The following is an 18,196-nucleotide window of genomic DNA, read 5'->3' on the forward strand; positions in this document are numbered from 1 at the left end:
GTTTTCCACAAATGTGTATTATCATCAATTACAAAATATCCATTCACGGATATTCCATAAAAACTTAAATAAAAGTTCTCAAATAAAAATCCTACAAATATCAATGTATGTGATGTTATAAACGTACAATGTAAGCCCAAGTGCCTCCAGACATGGCCAGTCTCCTTGTATCAAGGTTCCTGGCAGACTAGGGGTATCTGCATCGGCATACAGTAAAAAACGGCGCCTGGAAAAAATGGCGCATGGTTCCCTGTCCACCTGTTACATCCTGTTGTACTGATAGGAGTCTGTCTCTGAGCTGAACTCCACCCCTTTCTGCACCTGTGACCCCAGCCAGTAAACACAGCTCCTAGCAGCTCACAGCATGAAATCTGCTTATAGGTTGTGAATCAAGAGCTCCCCAGGTGGACAGAGGTATATACTGTATATGGCTTATGCAAGGTATTTCCAGGCACCACAGGGCATTGATAGTCTGGTCCCCGTGTGTCACATGACAGGTCCACTGCCTGCTGCTTTCTGCATATGAATATTTGAGTATTATAGTTGTCTGTGGTCCTCAAGAGCAGCAATTAGTGTTACATAGGACATGCATTACCTGCTACAACGTGAAGGTGTACTGTAAAGCAGTAGTTTACTGAAGTGTGTTAAAAGTAGCTTTAAAATGAGGCTAGTGCATGATGTTCTGGCTGCAGATTTGGTCATTTGGATGGTAGTGTGCAGAGGGTCAACTCAGATCGCTTGTTGTAATTAATAACATTATTTTGATTTCAAACAAATTTTTATAAATACAGACCCTTAGTTTGCACACACGCTGCAGTCTACTGATCTCTGCTTGAACAATGTTATTAAAAGGAACCTGAGATGGGGCCACAGCATAAAAACATACATACCTGGGGCTTCCTCCAGCCCCCTTCGGCCGGATCGCTCCCACACCGTCCTCTTCTGGCTCCCTGTTTGCCCGTAATTGGCCATGAAAGTCCTCTGGTCCATGGCCAACTGGGCATGTGCGGCCAGGCTGTGCGCATGCTGCCGAGGTGTTCACAATGCCAGGGGCGACTGCGCAGGCACAGAGCGCTCCCAGCGACGGGGGGAGTGTGCCAGGCCGGACTGCGCCTGCGCTGACTGGCCCCAACTGGCAGATTTACGGTGCCAGTTGCGGGTGAATAGGGAGCCAGAAGAGGAAGGTGTGGGAGTGAGCAGGCTGGAGGGGGCTGGAGGAAACCCCAGGTATGTATGTTTTTATGCTGTGACCCCAATCAGGTTAATCAAAAGTGTAAAAACGTTACTTACCTGGGCCTTCTTGCACCCATCTGGAGTCTTCCTGAGCCCGTGCTGTTCTTGCGAGTCCTTCCAGCCAGCAGTGGGGACCACCACAAAGCTGGCCAGCTTTGTGCCTCCTCACTACGCTCCTGATGCTGTGAGCGTTCTGCACATGTGCAGTACGTGAAAATCGCTATAGACTGGTGGCGATCGGTCAGCTTTGCGGGGGTCGCCGCTGCTAGCGAAAGGACAGGGTGGGCACAGGAAGACTGCAGAAGGGGCTGCAAGAAGCCCCAGGTACGTTAAACTGAATTTTTTTTTACACTTTAGTAACCCTTTAAACCTATTTCCACTGGTTCTACAGAAATAAAGTGGATTCTGTACTAAAGCTAGATACACACGTACAAGGCATGCCACCTGGCAGGGATTGGGACTCAATCCTTGAGAGAACATTGCAGGGCTAAGGCTGTACAGATGCGTTGCTAGCCTGCAGGATTTTGCTATATGAGAGGTGTTATTTTTCTGTGCGGGGGCGGGAACAGAGCAGGAGCAATGTCACGTGTGGGTAGCTTAGTGGGCAAAACAATGCTCTTGGCCGAATCTATCCGCCAGAACCGCGGTACACATGCTAGTATCCAGGCAGAGGTGGTCATTATTGGCTGCTTTGGTTGAATTTCATCTAGCATGTGTACAAGGCTTTACTTGCAGCTTAAATGCCCCCCCCCCCATAAATGTGCTGTCTGAGCCGGTACCTTGGGTAGGGTAGTTCATCGTGTTGTTCTTGTTGCCATGGTAGCAGAAGTCGGAACCCTGTTCCAGCACTGCATGTAGTTTGGGTACATCTCCTGGCCTCCAGAGCCTAAGGCCCCGTTCATATTTCCAAACGCAGATGGACATGCGATCGGAACACAATGCGTACGAACGCACGCCATCTGCATTTGCATGTGTTGCTTGGCTGGTACCCATTCACTGTAGTGAATGGGTCAGCAGCGCGTTTTGGGAAAAAATGCATGCAGCATGCGTTCGCGGACCGCACTGGTCCAGAACACATGCAGTGTGAACATCAGACAGTGCGGTCTATGCACTTTCTGATCTCGTGCGTGTCTGCCTTTTGCACGCGTTGCTGAAATCCGGACAGCAATGCGTGCAATGTGAACGGGGCATAAGTATCATGATACCTGGTGACAAGAATGAAGCAACAATACTTTTGACCTGAGAGGCCTACATAGGGCCCTCCTGCAGTCGCAACATTAGCTCTTTATTGTTGCTGTATTGGTAATTATCCCCTCTATATGTGCTTTAGGGGTAATCAACAAACCATTCTTTTTCCTCTCTATACACCTCTCTTGCACTCTGGAGAAACTGATTTGGTCACCTATAGCATGTGATTACACACAAAGCGTGGGGGGGCAGTTTAATTTTTGCACTGAGCTCATAACGCTGTTGCTATGCCAGTGACTGCCGGGTTTTATCTTTGCTTCGTGTGAGACAACAGCGCAACATAAGAGATGGGAAGAGAGAAGGGGAGCACTGGACACCATTCACCTGTTTATTCACTCTAGAAATGACCGTTCTAGAAGTAGCTGAGAATTGATAATCAGACAATAAATACACAGCAATGAATACGTTACATTGACTAGCCATGTGGCTGTAGGTAATGAGCACACAGAGGTAAATTTAAAGTGACCCTAAAATTGCCAAATGAACTTACACGGGGCTTCCTCCAGCCCCTCGTAGTCGGTGAAGTTCCTCGGCGTCCTCTGGGCTCCCACTGTTCGGGTCCCATCTGGCTACCGATGCTGTGGGGTAAACCTGCCTAATACTGGGGGCACATCTGCTATACATACTGTGGGGTTGCTACCAAATATTGGGGGCCCATCTAGCTACCTATACTGGGAGATGAGCCTGCCTAATACTGGGGGCCCATCTGGCTACCTATAATGGGAGGTGAGCCTGCCTAATATTGGGGGCACATCTGCTATCCATACTGTGGGGGGGGGGGTGCTACCTAATATTGGGGGCCTAGCTGGCTACCTATACTGTGGGGTAAACCTGCCTAATACTGTGGGCACATCTGCTATGCATACTGTGGGGTTGCTACCAAATATTTGGGGGCCCATCTAGCTACCTATACTGGGAGATGAGCCTTCCTAATACTGGGGGCCCATCTGGCTACCTATAACGGGAGGTGAGCCTGCCTAATATTGGGGGCACATTTGCTATCCATACTGGGGGGGGGGTGCTACCTAATATTGTGGGCCTCTCTGGCTACCTATACTGTGGGGTAAACCTGCCTAATACTGGGGGCACATCTACTATCCATACTGTGGGGGGGGGGGGATGCTACTTAATACTGGGGGCCCATCTGGCTTCCTATACTGGGAGGTGAGCCTGCCTAATATTGGGGGCACATCTGCTATCCATACTGTGGGGGGTGCTGCCTAATATTGGGGGCCCATCTGGCTACCTATATAAGGGGTGTGGGGATTAATACCATGGCTCCCAACTGTCTCTCTTTCGGAGGGACAGTCCCTGTTTGGGAGCCCTGTCCCTCCATCCATCTTTCCTCCTCATTTGTCCCTCTTTATATGTAAATATATATATTTATCTACTTAAAATGTTTTTGATTGACTCTAAACTTTATTCCCAACCTTTAAATTAATATATTACTAATTTTAAAATGTAATATAAAGGAAAATGAACCAGGATAGAAAAGACCAGTGTGGTTTGAATTACAAAACAACTTATTTTTCTCATGAAATCTTTATGGTACGCGTGACTAGGGTGTGACTGGGAAGTGATTAGGGGTGTGGCAGAGGTGGGGCTTAAGTGTCCCTCTTTCTTATCTCAAGAAGTTGGGAGGTTTGTAATACTGGGCGCAGATCTGCTACCTATTGGACTTTGGAATCTCCAGTGCTGATAAACCTTGTCCCAGCAATGCCAGGACACCTCCAGTTATGGGTTAATACATAATTCATGAGCAAAAGTCAGTTTTTCATACCTTCACTGATATTGGATTAGTTGCAAAATAACACCAAAAACTCACACTGTGTTAAAATAAACAACTCAATGATTTAGGGGTAGCATGATGTGAAGTATAAGCGTGTATTGGTCAAATAATGAATTTATTTATACAGATCTATCCATATGACATGGAACAGGGAAACCCGATCCTCCATCCCTTGAAATGAAGGGCAGTTGGGACCTATGCTGGATGCAGTAGTGTCTCTGAGGGTGTAATGAATGATCTGCTGCCTGTTGGGTGGGTTTCTGTAAAACCTTTACATGATGCTGCATGTTTGTTCAGAGCTTTGTGGCCAGAGTATGAATACCGCATCACTGAGCATTGTTCTGTACTAGGGAGAGGGGGTCGGTGCCAGCAAATTAGTGCTGAGTGCCTCATAGTGTGACCTGCTGGTGTGAATCAGCTGCAGTCACTCTCATTGTGACACTGTGACCTCAGTACATGGGTCCCTCTCGGCTCTCCCTATCACTGTACCATCTCATAGGCATGGAGTTTGAGTAGCACACATCTGTCACGATGCAGGAATCGAACTCCCTGGCAATGGAAGGCTACTGCAGCAACGTGCCAGCCTTCCTCACCAAGCTGTGGACTTTGGTAGAAGATCCTGAAACCAACCATCTCATATGCTGGAGTGTGGTAAGTGCTGAGTAGTGTGCCATAGGCCCATCTGAACTGTTACATTATTATTATCCTTTTTATTTAAAGAACACCAACTTATTCCGTAGTGCTGTACAACGTGCGGACCATACAGCAATGGGTAGCATAGATAGATGAGCAGTACATGCTGTACAATCAGGACAACCAGAGACACAGATACCAATATACTGTACACAATTGATGTGTAGCTTGAATAACATCACTAATACTCATGGAAGTTCATTTAATAAATTGCATAGAAACTATCTATCTATTTATTAATTTATCTATCTGGTTCTTAAAACAAACCTGAAGCAAAAATAAACTTGTGGGATAATGAATTGCAAATGTAGTACAGCTAAGAATTTGAAAATTAGTAGCACAGAAAAGAGTCTCATGTTGTTTTCCTGTACAGGAAGAGTTAAAATAAAAACTTCAGTTGTTATCTATGCAAAAGAGCTTCCCTGAGCTCTTCGACCCAACTTGAGTCAGAATACATTCTTATTTTCTGAAGCACTTAAGCTGTCTCTCTGTTTCTTGGGTGTTTGAGATAATGTTTTACTGCAGGAAAGTTCAACTCTTTTTCCCCTTTGCCCCTACAGTAATCTTTTAAAAGACAGAATGTGTTTTAAAAACTGCAAATATGACAGAATGATGCAATGTTATACCAAAAAAATCTATATGACTGAAAATAAAAATATGAGACTCTTTTCTTTGCTACTAATGTTCTATGTGTTATCTGTACTACACATACAATTCTTTATATCATACGGTTTCTTCACTTCAGGTTTGCTTTAAGGTGTTTCTCTGCCCTGTGATTTAACAATTCTGTATGGTCTATACAATCCATGTGGATGTACTTTGCCAGGTCTACTCATATCCTTGGAGTCAAGGACACTGTCACTGATCAAGTGTGACTAGTTCTGGGGGCCTTACCAAAATCTTGCTATAAGGCCCCATCATTTCTGTTTAACTACTTGACCTGAGGTGAAAAAACAAACAAAAACAAAACTTAGCTTAGAGGAGGGAAGGCCTCTGGATCCTGCAGAGGCTTCTTGTGTTCTCCTATACCCCACCATTGCCACACACGGACCCCTGATACATATCCCACAACAGCTTATCGGATATGTAACGTAATTATATCTATTATAAACATAGTTGGACTGCGACACTAAGGGCCCACCAGGAAAGTTTCAGCCTAGGGCCCACTTCCCCCTTCCCCCCTCCCCCCCCCCCACACAATTTGGGCTCACATACGCATGTACTCTAGAAATTGTGCACGGATGTCAGTGCTATATAGTTAATTTGGTAGGACATTAGACTATGGTAGGGAATAGATTGTGTGCTCTTCTGAGGACAGTCTATAACGGGGAGATGGCTACATGCGGCACACCATGCGGGAGTGGCCATGTACTGGAACATGGGCGTACTCATGATGGGTCATGGGCAGACCCAAAAATACACAAAATTACAAATAACTATTACAAATCAGCGCCAGCATTAAGTATCCACAAAGCAGCTGAAAAGAAGACTGGTCCAAAGTCCAAAGCAATATGATAATCAGTGTATCAGCGCTTCATCAGTTCAATCACTTGTTACACCCGGTGTTGTTAAGCCTTCAGTGACCAATCACTAATCGCAAATAAAATCAAGGCTTACCAGCCCATATTGGCTTTAATCACAAGGCTGTATAGGGTTTTGCAGTTGACTCCCCAGATCTCTGTCTCACGTCTGTGGTCCACGACCAGATCTCACAGAGAATCCCAAGTGCCTCTTGGGTACTTTTTCAATTGTAAAGTGCTTACATTTTATTTTAAAGAGCATATGAAAATTATCTTGTAGGAGATAACTGGGGAGAAAAATGTAATTAGAGGCTCTGCCTCTGACACAGGAGACCAGGGTTCGAATCTCGGCTCTGCCTGTTCAGTAAGCCGACACTAATTCAGTAGGAGACCTTTGGCAAGTCTCCCTTACACTGCTACTGCCAATAGAGCGCGCCCTAGTGGCTGCTGCTCTGCTCTGGCGCTTTGAGTCCGCAAGGAGAAAAGCGCAATATAAATGTTATTTGTCTTGTCTTGTCTTAAATAATTGCATATGGGCCAGGATGATAAAGAGAATGTGAAATAAGTATGGGACATTGCTCTCATAAAGTTACAGAAATGTTCACTGCCACTGTAAAGCAAACTGCTCTTCTACTCACATAACACAGGTGTAAAATATATACAAAATACCTATGCATGTGCCATGTGCCATGTCCCTGTGCAATGTAAGAAGCATTTTGACCAGCCCAGTCAGAGCAACACGCTGTCCCATTTCTAGTGACCACACTGTAAGAGATTTGGACCGCAGGTGACGTGTTTCTAGGGATTCCTTTCCAGTGAACTAGTCACCTGTGTAATGCTGGTCGAGCAGCTACTAGTATAATTCATCCTGCTTCAGGTACTTTTTCCCTAGTTTATTTGAATAGACTCTGTAACTTACTCCTTCCTTACTCCTCTGCAGGAAGTGACATCATTGGTCACGAAATCCTGCAGGAGAGGTATTGGCATATCTAACTGCTTGCTTGGGAGATACAACATGCAGCACAGGTTTCTGTGCATCAGTAGGGGACAGATATAAATCTCTAACTCCATGTGCTTTATGAAACCCTGTGATTGTGTGTGATGTATGAGGGAATGGTGCTATTGCTAAGTGTACTAAAGTTCAGAGCTCCCGTCCAAATTTGTTACAGTGCCCTGTAATATGTAGTTAAAGAGGACAATTGGTAAAAAAATAAACATGTGAAAGGTAAGGCTTTCTATTACCTTTGCAAGGATCGGTGGGTGGTAGGGTCAACAATCACTCATCCACAATCTATTCAATAATGTCTTAAAGTCTGCCAACTCCATTTGCAAAACAGTCGTGGCTGTTTTTCCAACATTTTACAAAGCTCTGTGGCCAACTCCACCAGCATTGCCGCGGCCTGTCCCAGCTCCGCAGCCACCAATTAGGCTGCGGCTGCCAGGCTGGGGGCGGGCCAGACAACACAGGTGGGGCTGAAAAAACAACAACTTGCCATGGCTGCTTTGTTGAGCAAAGGGTGGAGTTTCTTACCTAAATGAATTAGAGAAAGCGGGTGTGTGATTAACCCTAACACTCGATCCATACAGCAGTAATAGAGAGCCTTACATTGCAGCCTCTATATTTTTCACCAATAGTCCTCTTTTAAGATTCCAGTTATAACATATACTTACCAGATACTCACTAGCAAGCCAGTTTATTGGAAAAAAAACCCTACTGAGTGTACAATTGTTGTCTGTATACACTACATGTACTGTATATCTGTGACTTCCAAGAAAGACGGTTGGTATAAGGAAAAACACATGAGATAACTCATGGTTTAGCTCTCCTTATTTGACATAACTCATGGTTTAACTCTTCTTATTTTACATAACTCATGGTTTAACTCTTCTTATTTGACATAACTGATAGATTCGCTCTCTTTATTTTACATAACTCATGGTTTAGCTCTCCTTATGTATTTATCTTATTAATTATCTCTACTTATTTGTTTATCTCATACATTAGCACTCCTTAAAGTTAAAAGCGGATCGGAGATGAAAAACTAACTATAACAAGTAACTTGTCTATATATCTCATCTAAAGTTTAGATAGTTTACACAGCAAATCTAGCTGCAAACAGCTTTAATAGAAAATGATTATTTTTTCCAGTGATACAATGACAGCAGCCATGTTGTTTGTAAACATTACACAGAGGCAGGCTTATCTGTATCTTGAGCACTCAGCCTGTAAAAAACCCGAATCCCCCCTCCTCCCTCCTCCCCTCTGCCTCTGAAATCAATGGCTAGTAACACCTTCTCCTCCTCCTCCTGCCCAGACTGAGCTCCCATGAGCCCTTGCTACTGCCAAGGCTCTCTAAAAACCTGTGGGTGTGGTTTATTTCGTTTATAAGGAACTAGAGTATTAAAACAAAAATGTATTTGGCTTTAGGAATGTCCTATAAACAATAGGAAAGGAACACAATTATGCAATGAGTAAAAGTTCACCTCGGATCCACTTTAAGGTGAAAAATAAGTAGCCTCTATGAATCAACCTCATAGAATTCATTCAACTTAGGATATGTTTACATTATATGTAGTGCATTTCGGTATACTAGGCCAAAGTACATAGTATGTAATATACAGGGACTTCAGATACTGCATAGAAAACCACATCCGAAGCTAAACCTAGAGGGCAGCACACATCACTGTCACTTTCTGCTCAAAGACCCATTCAATGTACAGATTGAAATGTGTGTCTTACTGGATTGCACTGGAGTGGCCACCACATTCCCCTAATAAGAATGGGCACTTACCTTACAGACTGATGTACAGAATTTAATGTGATGAGAGAGAACCCCCTCAGCCTACCAGAAAAACTCAGGGGTAACTGTAGAACATGATTAGAATTAATGCTTTTATCATGTTACGATACACCTTAAGTGTAATCTTGGCCTACTTTCAAAGCTAGGGTGATGCTACTAATGTAAACTGTTTTTCTTTTTATTTGACATGCCACTAATGCCCAGAACAGCCAGTCAAAATTTCTCATTTTCTCATTTTGTTTCCTGACCATCTAGGGGAGAATTAAACCCTATTTTACTAATTTGAAAAAACGAAGTCATGCAGGTCTATTGCGTGCGTTGTAATGTGGGAGATGCCCAGGGGAGTACAGGTAGTGCCCGGTTAATGAACGAGATAGGGACTGTAGGTTCGTTCTTAACCTGAATCTGTTATTAAGTCAGAACATTGTGCCATCTCTGTCCCCTGTACCACCTCTGTGCCCCCCTGTGCCTCCAGTGTCCCCCTCTGTGTCACCTCTGCCCTCTGTACCTGCTTATACAAGTTTAAAAGCCATTTTTTTCTTTGAATGTTTTAAAATCGATTTTCTCCAAGTCCAATTTGCAAAAATGTTTTTGACTAGTTCCCATGGAACTATCGGCAGGTCGTTTGTAAGTCGGGGACTACCTGTAATTACAAATCATGCCCTCCCCAGCAAAACTTTGATGGGCACCCTCCCCAGCCTTCATACTACCCATGTCCCTTCACCCACAGTAACCTCCCAGCCATCTGCTGGTGAGCATATAAGAAGTGTGGCTACCATGATCCGCTTTTATATTAGTGGGGCAACCATGACTCTTTCCACCTATAGCACGTGTGGCCACCACAATCCACTTCTACAACAACATGGCCACCATGACTTTTCACCTATAGGAAGTGTGACCACCATGATACCCTCCTATAGCAGTGCGGCCACTGTGACTTTCTCCACCTACAGCAAAGTGCAGCCACCATGATCCCCTCCTATATCAAGTGTGGCCACCATGATGTTCTCCTACAAAAGTGTGTCCAGTGTCCACCATGATGCTCTCCTACAAAAGTGTGGCCACCATGATGCTCTCCTACAAAAGTGTGGCCACCATGATGCTCTCCTACAAAAGTGTGGCCACCATGATGCTCTCCTACAAAAGTGTGGCCACCATGATGTTCTCCTACAAAAGTGTGGCCACCATGATGCTCTCCTACAAAAGTGTGGCCACCATGATGCTCTCCTACAAAAGTGTGGCCACCATGATGCTCTCCTACAAAAGTGTTTCCACCATGATGTTTTCCTACAAATTGGGGCCACAGGGACTTCCTCCGACTATAGCATGTGTGGCCACCCTGATCTCCTCCCAAAGCAATGTGGCCACAGGGACTTCCTCTACCTATAGCAAGTGTAGCCACCATGATGTCCTCCTATAACAGTAAGGAAACCATGGCTCCCTCCACCTATATCAATCTCCTAGAACAGTGTGGCCATTGTGACTCCCTCCACCCTCAGCAAGTGGGGTCACTATGATCCCCTCCTATGACAGTTTGGCCATCATGACTCCCTCCACCCATACCAAGTGTGGCCACAGCAGCACCTGCTGTGTAGGGAGCCCTGTATCAGAGGTTGGAGAATGTTTAATTCTTACTCACTCCATCCAAATGAAGAACATTTTTGGTATGTAATAGATCCCAATCTATTTTAATAGATCCCAATTTTAGAAAAATATAGATACCGGTAATTATACATAGATAACTAATACAAAAAAGTATGTTTTATGAAACGTACTGATATTTTTACAGTCAAAATTCCACATATTTGTCCCGTGAATGCACGTCACAGCTCATGGTATCAGACCCCAGTGAAGGAGCAACATATATGAGGGTCACTAGCGAGCTAAGTAATTTTTAGGGGCTTATCTATAATGTGGTTTATTTTATTCTGAATTTCAGAATAGGCATGTTGTTAATGTTGAGTACGTTTAAATAGCTTTGGTGGTCGGCTACCATTTCAATGCCTATTCTGTACCACCATTAGTGTTCATCTTAGTCAGTATGGTCTAGTTTAGATGGATATTAATCAAGAATTAGATGTCCCAAAAATACTCTGATGGGAACACTTTATTTATAGCAATGTGCCAGTACACAGGAAATGTGATTTATTATAATTATATTTGATAATGTCCAACGACCACCCTGGGCCTGTTTAGTGAGCTCTAGACTTATGTATATCCTCTGCTTCCTTGAGAAGGTGTGTAGGTGAGCCCATAACAGTCATTAGATTGAGCAGGCTTTACCCTTAAGGTTCGTATACACGTCCGATAAAGATCGTTCGTTACGAACGATTCATGACGTTTACACGATATTCAAATTAGACGGAAAAGATCGTTCGTAATGAACGATTGTGTACACACGTGAACGATATAAGTATAAAGTACTGAACGACGAACGATTAAAAAATGCGTGCGCAAACGGAAGTGACGTTATGACAGGCAATAAGAACATGCGTTATCGGACGATCTTTGTACACACTGCAACGATTGAACGATTATCTTTAGAAAAAATCCGCCGGGTTGGATCGGTCGGATTGAACGATAACGGTCGTTATCGTCCCAAAAAACGATCGTTGGAAAATTTGGAGCGCACGATTATCGGTCCAATTGTCGTTATCGTTCGTTTTTGAACGATCGTTATCGTACGTGTGTACTCAGCTTTACTCTTGCCCTTGAACTCTATCAGTATATAATCCAGCCTTTCTTTTCAAGAGTGGAGAGTGTGGAAGCCTTGCTTCTCATAACTTTCCTGTGAAACAACTTGGCAGAGTTTAACTCATCTTACAGTATTAAGCCTGGTACACACCTTCATTTTTGATTGGCCAATGATTGGTCTTTTGGAAGTGGAGATGTTTGAACATTAATACACAATTGAAACAAATCTCACTGCGCTGCTGTAATGTTAAGGTTGCCATACATTAGGCGACTTGGTGGCCGATCGACCATCCGATTCGATTATCATAATCAGAATTGGATGAAAATCAGTGCTGCCAAGTGCATGCTTGATCAACATTGCGACCAATTTTGGGCTGAAATTGGTCGCATTAATCAGTCGGACATGCTGCAAGAAGTTGGACCAACTTGCACGATTGTGTGTGCTGCGGTAACGGCGAGTGATATCGGGACTAGCAATGAACGTGATGAGACCCGTGACGCTGTCCCCCCTAATGTGTAATGTATCCCTATGCAGTGCACTATGCATTACCTGTCCGTAGCCGCCACTTGTCCTCCGCTGGCCCCGGACGCACGCCTCACTCCATACACGTGGTTGCCGGAGAAATGGGGCGCGTGTGTGACGTCCTACACCCGCCTGCATGTACGCCAGCAGCCACGTGGGGTGCATGTATGGAGCAAGGAGTGTGCAGAAGCCAGCGATGGCCAAGCAGCGGACAGGTAATGTAGATAGCACTGGGCACCAGAGGGGATCTTATCACACATTAGGGGGAAGGGCGAGGCGGTGGATGCATGATCGGGAATTGGTCAGGAATCGGCCTGCGGTATATGGGCAACCCGACAGATCTCTCTTTAATCAGATTCAATTAGAGAGAGATTTGTCTTTTGGTCGAATCTGCCCATCATCGCTAGGCGTATGGGCACCTTTACCCTTCCAGTAGGTTGTCAATCAATCACTTGATAACACATAGCTTCACAATCCTACCTAATAAAACCCCTGTGTCCCTGCATCCTCCTCCTTTGTCCCTGCTTTTGCCAAACCGCACATGCAAGCACCCGGGCGGAGAGACAGTAGAAGGGCGGGGCCAGGGGGCAGGCATTTCAGGGGGGCATGTGCGCTGACATGCGGCGGTGACAGGTGCGGGAGGGGGGTTGTGAGGGAAGCCTAGCGCCCGCTATGTTAACGGGCCTTAGGTCTAGTAAATGAAATAAGAGTTCTAGGTGCACTATTGCTCCAAGATCACTGTTTCTTTATGCAAATATTATCAAATAGCAACAGCACTTCCACCAAACAAAAGCTCCAGTGTCTATGCCAAATGGATCCCACTGTGATTGAGAGGATATGTAATAGAGGTCAAGGGATTTTCTGTTGCACAGGAGCCGAGAGGCGGGAGAGGAGCCATATCCTCTCAATGCGGGACAGACTCCTGTAGTAAGAGTCTGGAAATCTGGTGAGTTGTGACCGTGGAGCTTATCAGTGTGTGAAGCATTGTATGATCACAGTGGGATCAATTTGGCATGTAGACACTGGAGGTTTTGTTTAGTGGAAGCGCTGTTGCTATTTGAAAATACTTGCAAAAATGGAGAACAATACATTTGGTGAAACCCAAACACAGCTTATCAGCACACAAAAAAACCTCATACCAACTGTGAAGCATGGTGCTGGAGGGGTGTTCATTTGATATTGTTTTGCGGCCACAGGTCCTGATGTCCTTGCAGTCATTGAGTCAACCATGAACTCCTCTGTATAAAAAAGTAAGTCAAATGCGATATCTCTGTGAAAGCTAAAGCTTGGCAAAAAAGTTCATGCAACAGGACAATAATCCCAAGCACATCAGCAAATATAGAATAGAATGGCTGAAAAAATAAATGAAGGTGTTGAAATAACCCAATCAAAGTCCAAACTTAAACCTGAACAAAATGCTGTGCTATAAGCATATTACCTATTTCACATGTGCCAGCCACAGCCGCAAGCACCATTTAGGTGCAATTAATATGTAGCCGAACGGCAGCTAATTTTAACACCATGCATGTCATCGCTTTGACACATGGTAGGGTTACCCAGCAGAGGGGATGGGAACAGCTGATGGGGTGAATTCACCACCACCTTCACCCTTCCGTGTGGAAGAGGCCTTAGAGGGCTGTGCATAGTTGAATGCCTGGAAACTGTGAATGTGGTAAAGAAAAGTGTACCAAAATGTATCCACAAAGATGTGAGTGTCAGAATACATACTACTGTCCTTGTGTTGCAATGCCAGTTATGTCCACAGGTGGCAGTGTTTAGTTGAAAACTATTTCCATTCCCTTTTTGTGTAAAGCTGGTTGTCTCTTCAAGAAGGTTTTAGTTTTTGAGTAGGTTAAAAGCTGTTGTGAGCTAACATACATGGTGTTAATAAATGTTTTGTGTCTCCTAACTTCTGCTTGCTGAGGACTGAGGGAACAGGATATGATTCCCCTCAGAGAGACTGATAATAAATCATACAAAAAATGATTGCCAGTTATTGCTGTTAAATGTAATACTGAAAGTTCTTGAATCATGGTGTGTACTTAGTTTGTAACACATGGCATCTCCATTTTGGCTTCATTTTTGTTATGGTGGAATTTTTTGCTTGTTGTTTTAGACCTTAGGTTAGTTTACTTAATCTTAAAACCTGCTAAGGATGAGACAATTTGTTCATTATGTCCAGATATGTCTAACTTTGGAACTAAAAGCGGTTGTACTTTCCTTTTCTTATGACTCTACCTTACTGGTTTTAGCTGTTTTTTTAGAGGCATTGGCATGCCATTGTCATTGAAAATTATTTTTTAGCATGTCCATACTACTTATAGGTAAAGCATATGGAGTTTCACTCAGTGTTTGGGACTTGATTCCTTGAGTGCCATCTTTTCCATCCATTTTGTAATATTCATCATAAGTTAATAATTCCAGTGTTTGTATAGAGCTTTTCTCCTGTCGGACTCAAGGCACTTGTGAGGCAGCCACTTGAGCGTACTCAGTAGGCAGTAGCAGTGTTGGGGAGTCTAGCCCAAGAACTCCTTACAAAATAGGTGCTGGCTTACTGAACAGGAAGAGCCAAGATTTGAACCTTTGTCAGAGGCAGATCCCTTAAAGAGAACCTGAGGTGCATGTATTTATAAAAAACAAAACAAACAAAAAATAAACATGCTAGGTGATACGGGAAGGGGTGGGGAGGCATTTAGCCGGATCAGGAAGCGTCAATTAATGCCACTCCTGCATCTTGCAATCAACTTTTTTCATACAAAAAACAGCAAACATGGCAGCGACCCCTGCGTGTGTCTCAACACAGAGCAGGGAGGTGGGGGAGCGGCATGGGAGAGGAGGGGGGGAGGTGTCCAATCAGAGCTGGGGAAGGGGCATTCCTAGCATCAGAGTGGGCACTTTGCAGGAGTGCTTTGAGTGTGTACCAGTATGCCCAATCAATTAAAAGTGGCCCATAACATGTCGAATCAACTAACTACCGTATTTTTTGGACTATAAGACGCTCCTGACCATAAAACGCACCTAGGTTTAGAGAATAACAACCAGGGGAAAATATATATATATATATATATATATATATATATATATATATATATATATTTATTATTATTGATTTATAAAGCACCAACATATTCCGTGGCGCTGTACAAAGTAAGAAACAAACATGGGGTACATAATACAGACAATGGTGCACACTAATCTACAAGATACATAATTAGTGACAAAATACAAAAAATGATACAGCATACAGAATACAAAATACAGAAGTGGTAATGACAGTGATAAAAATAACATGATGAATAAAATGTATAATGATTTCCAAGACACAAAAAGGGGAGAGAGCCCTGCCCTTGCGAGCTTACAATCTAAAGGGAATGGGGGAAAACAAGAGGAGGGGTAGTATATGATAAAATATATAAAGGCAGTGTGTTTTAGGATACCTAGTAGGAGTGCAATTTTGGTCTTAGGACAAAGAGAAGTGGCTTAGGGTAGCGCATATGCTTGTCGGAACTAATTATTCTTTATAGAGCTTTTAAAAGTAACAAAGGTTGGCGAGTGACGGATGTGTTGTGGGAGGGGATTCCAGAGAAGGGGTGAAGCTCGTGCAAAATCTTGTAAGCGTGAATGTGAGGAGGTGATTCTAGAGGAGGACAACAGAAGATCGTGTGCAGATCTGAGATTGCGATTGGGTTTGTATCTGGAAATTAGTGAGGATATGTACAGGGGAGAGAGATTGTGGAGAGCTTTGTAGGTTAGGGTTAGGAGTTTGAACTGGATCCTCTGGTTAATTGGCAGCCAGTGAAGAGCTTGACAGAGGGGCAACAGAGGAAGATCGAGAAGAAAGATGAATGAGACGAGCAGCTGAGTTCAGTACCGACTGGAGTGGGGCCAGTTTGTTAGAAGGTAGTCCACAAAGTAGTACGTTGCAGTAGTCCAGACGAGAAATTATAAGAGCATGTATTAACATTTTGGTTGTGTCTTGGGCGAGAAAGGGACGGATGTGAGATATATTTTTGAGTTGGAGATGGCAGGAGCTGGTTATGGAGTTAAGATGAGGAATAAAAGAGAGAGAAGAGTCGAATATTACCCCCAAGCACCGTGCTGTGGGAACTGAAGTTATGGGAGTGTTATTAACATTTATAGTTACTTCAGGCAGACAGGTGGCCAGAGACGGTGGAAAAATTATTAGTTCCATTTTACTCATATTAAGTTTTAGGAAGCGAGAGGACATGAAGGAGGATATAGCAGACAAGCAGTCAGGAACACGTTTGAGGAGGGAGTTAAGGTCTGGGCCCGAGAGGTACAGTTGCGTATCGTCTGCAGGTGGTATTGAAACCCGAATGAGTTGATTAAGTCACCAAGACCATGCATGTAGATGGAAAAGAGGAGGGGACCAAGGACAGAGCCTTGAGGAACCCCGACAGACAAAGCATGCGGAGAAGAGATCTGATCTGAGTAGGAGACTGTGTAGGACCTTTCAGAGAGGTAGGAAGATAACCATGTGAGAGCAAGGCCCTTTATTCCTACATTTGAAAGTATTTGTAAGAGTAATGTGTGGTCGACCGTATCGAATGCTGATGACAGATCAAGAAGGATGAGTATGGAAAACTGACCTTTGGATTTAGCTGTAAGAAGGTCATTGGCCACTTTGGTAAGGGCCGTTTCCGTGGAGTGGTTGGAGCGAAAGCCAGACTGGAACTGATCAAGTAGGGAGTTAGCTGATAAATAATGGCTTAATTCTGCATGTATGTGGCGTTCAATTAGTTTGGATGCAAATGGGAGAAGTGAGACTGGGCGGTAGTTGGCGAGTGTGGTAGGATCTAGAGATGGTTTTTTAAGTAGTGGTGTCACAACAGCCTTTTTGAGTGGCGACGGAAAGATGCCAGTGGAGAGGGACAGGTTAAATAGCGATGTTAGTGCAGGCATGAGAGATGAGGATATCTGCGGAATGAAATGGGATGGAATAGGATCCAAAGAACATGTGGTTAGATTAGCTTTGGATATTATAGAGGAGAGAGAATGTTCAGAGAGTGTAGAGAAGGCAGTTAGAGAGCAGTCAATGAGAGGTGTGGAGGTGGGATTTGAGGGCTGCATGGAGAATTCACTTCTGATTTTGTCAATTTTATCAGTGAAGTATGTTGCAAATTCTTCAGCTGATAAGCAAGATGAAGGAGGAGGAGGAGGGGGATGGAGAATGGAGTTGAAGGTGCTGAACAAGCGTTTTGGATTGTGTACATGGGCGGATATTAGGGAGGAAAAATAGGACTGTTTTGCCACAGAGAGTGTGTTTCTGAATTATATATATATATATATATATATATATATATATATATATATATATACTAAACCTGGGCATCCATGATGAAGGTACATCTTATGGATTATGCCCCCTTTGTACCTCATGTCCCCTTGCACCTTTTGTGTCTCACTGTGTCCTCCTCTGTTTCCCTTGTGTCCTCCTGTGTCCGCCTCTATGCCCCTTTTGTCCTCCTCTGCATAGACACAGCACAGGGAGTACCGATATTGCGGCGGGTTGGAGGTTTGTACTGTCATGCGTTTACAAGTCAGGAACTCCCTGCATTTTTACTATAAGACACAGTGACTCCCCCCCCCCCCCCCACCCCACTTTTGGGGGAGAAAAAGTGAGTCTTATAGTCCAAAAATACAGTATATTGATCAAGCAGGATGGAAGATATCA

General features: G+C 44.0%; 1 protein-coding gene across 2 annotated transcripts in view; it reads left to right on the plus strand.

Moving 5' to 3' along the window:
- The first annotated feature begins 350 nt into the window (after positions 1-350).
- Positions 351-18,196, plus strand: part of LOC137537689 (heat shock factor protein 4-like) — a 180,870-nt gene continuing 163,024 nt past the window's right edge. The window contains exon 1 of one of the 2 annotated variants that reach the window (XM_068259620.1): positions 351-414. Coding sequence is in view for 1 of the 2 variants with exons in the window: in XM_068259619.1 (XP_068115720.1) it covers positions 4,802-4,921 (120 nt within the window). In the remaining variant the exon portion in view is untranslated. Of the gene's footprint in view, positions 415-4,689; positions 4,922-18,196 lie in introns of those variants that run through there. The other variant, XM_068259619.1, reaches the window with a different exon arrangement.

This window comes from Hyperolius riggenbachi, chromosome 11 (genome assembly GCF_040937935.1).
Source record: "Hyperolius riggenbachi isolate aHypRig1 chromosome 11, aHypRig1.pri, whole genome shotgun sequence".
In the NCBI taxonomy this organism is placed as follows: domain Eukaryota; kingdom Metazoa; phylum Chordata; class Amphibia; order Anura; family Hyperoliidae; genus Hyperolius; species Hyperolius riggenbachi.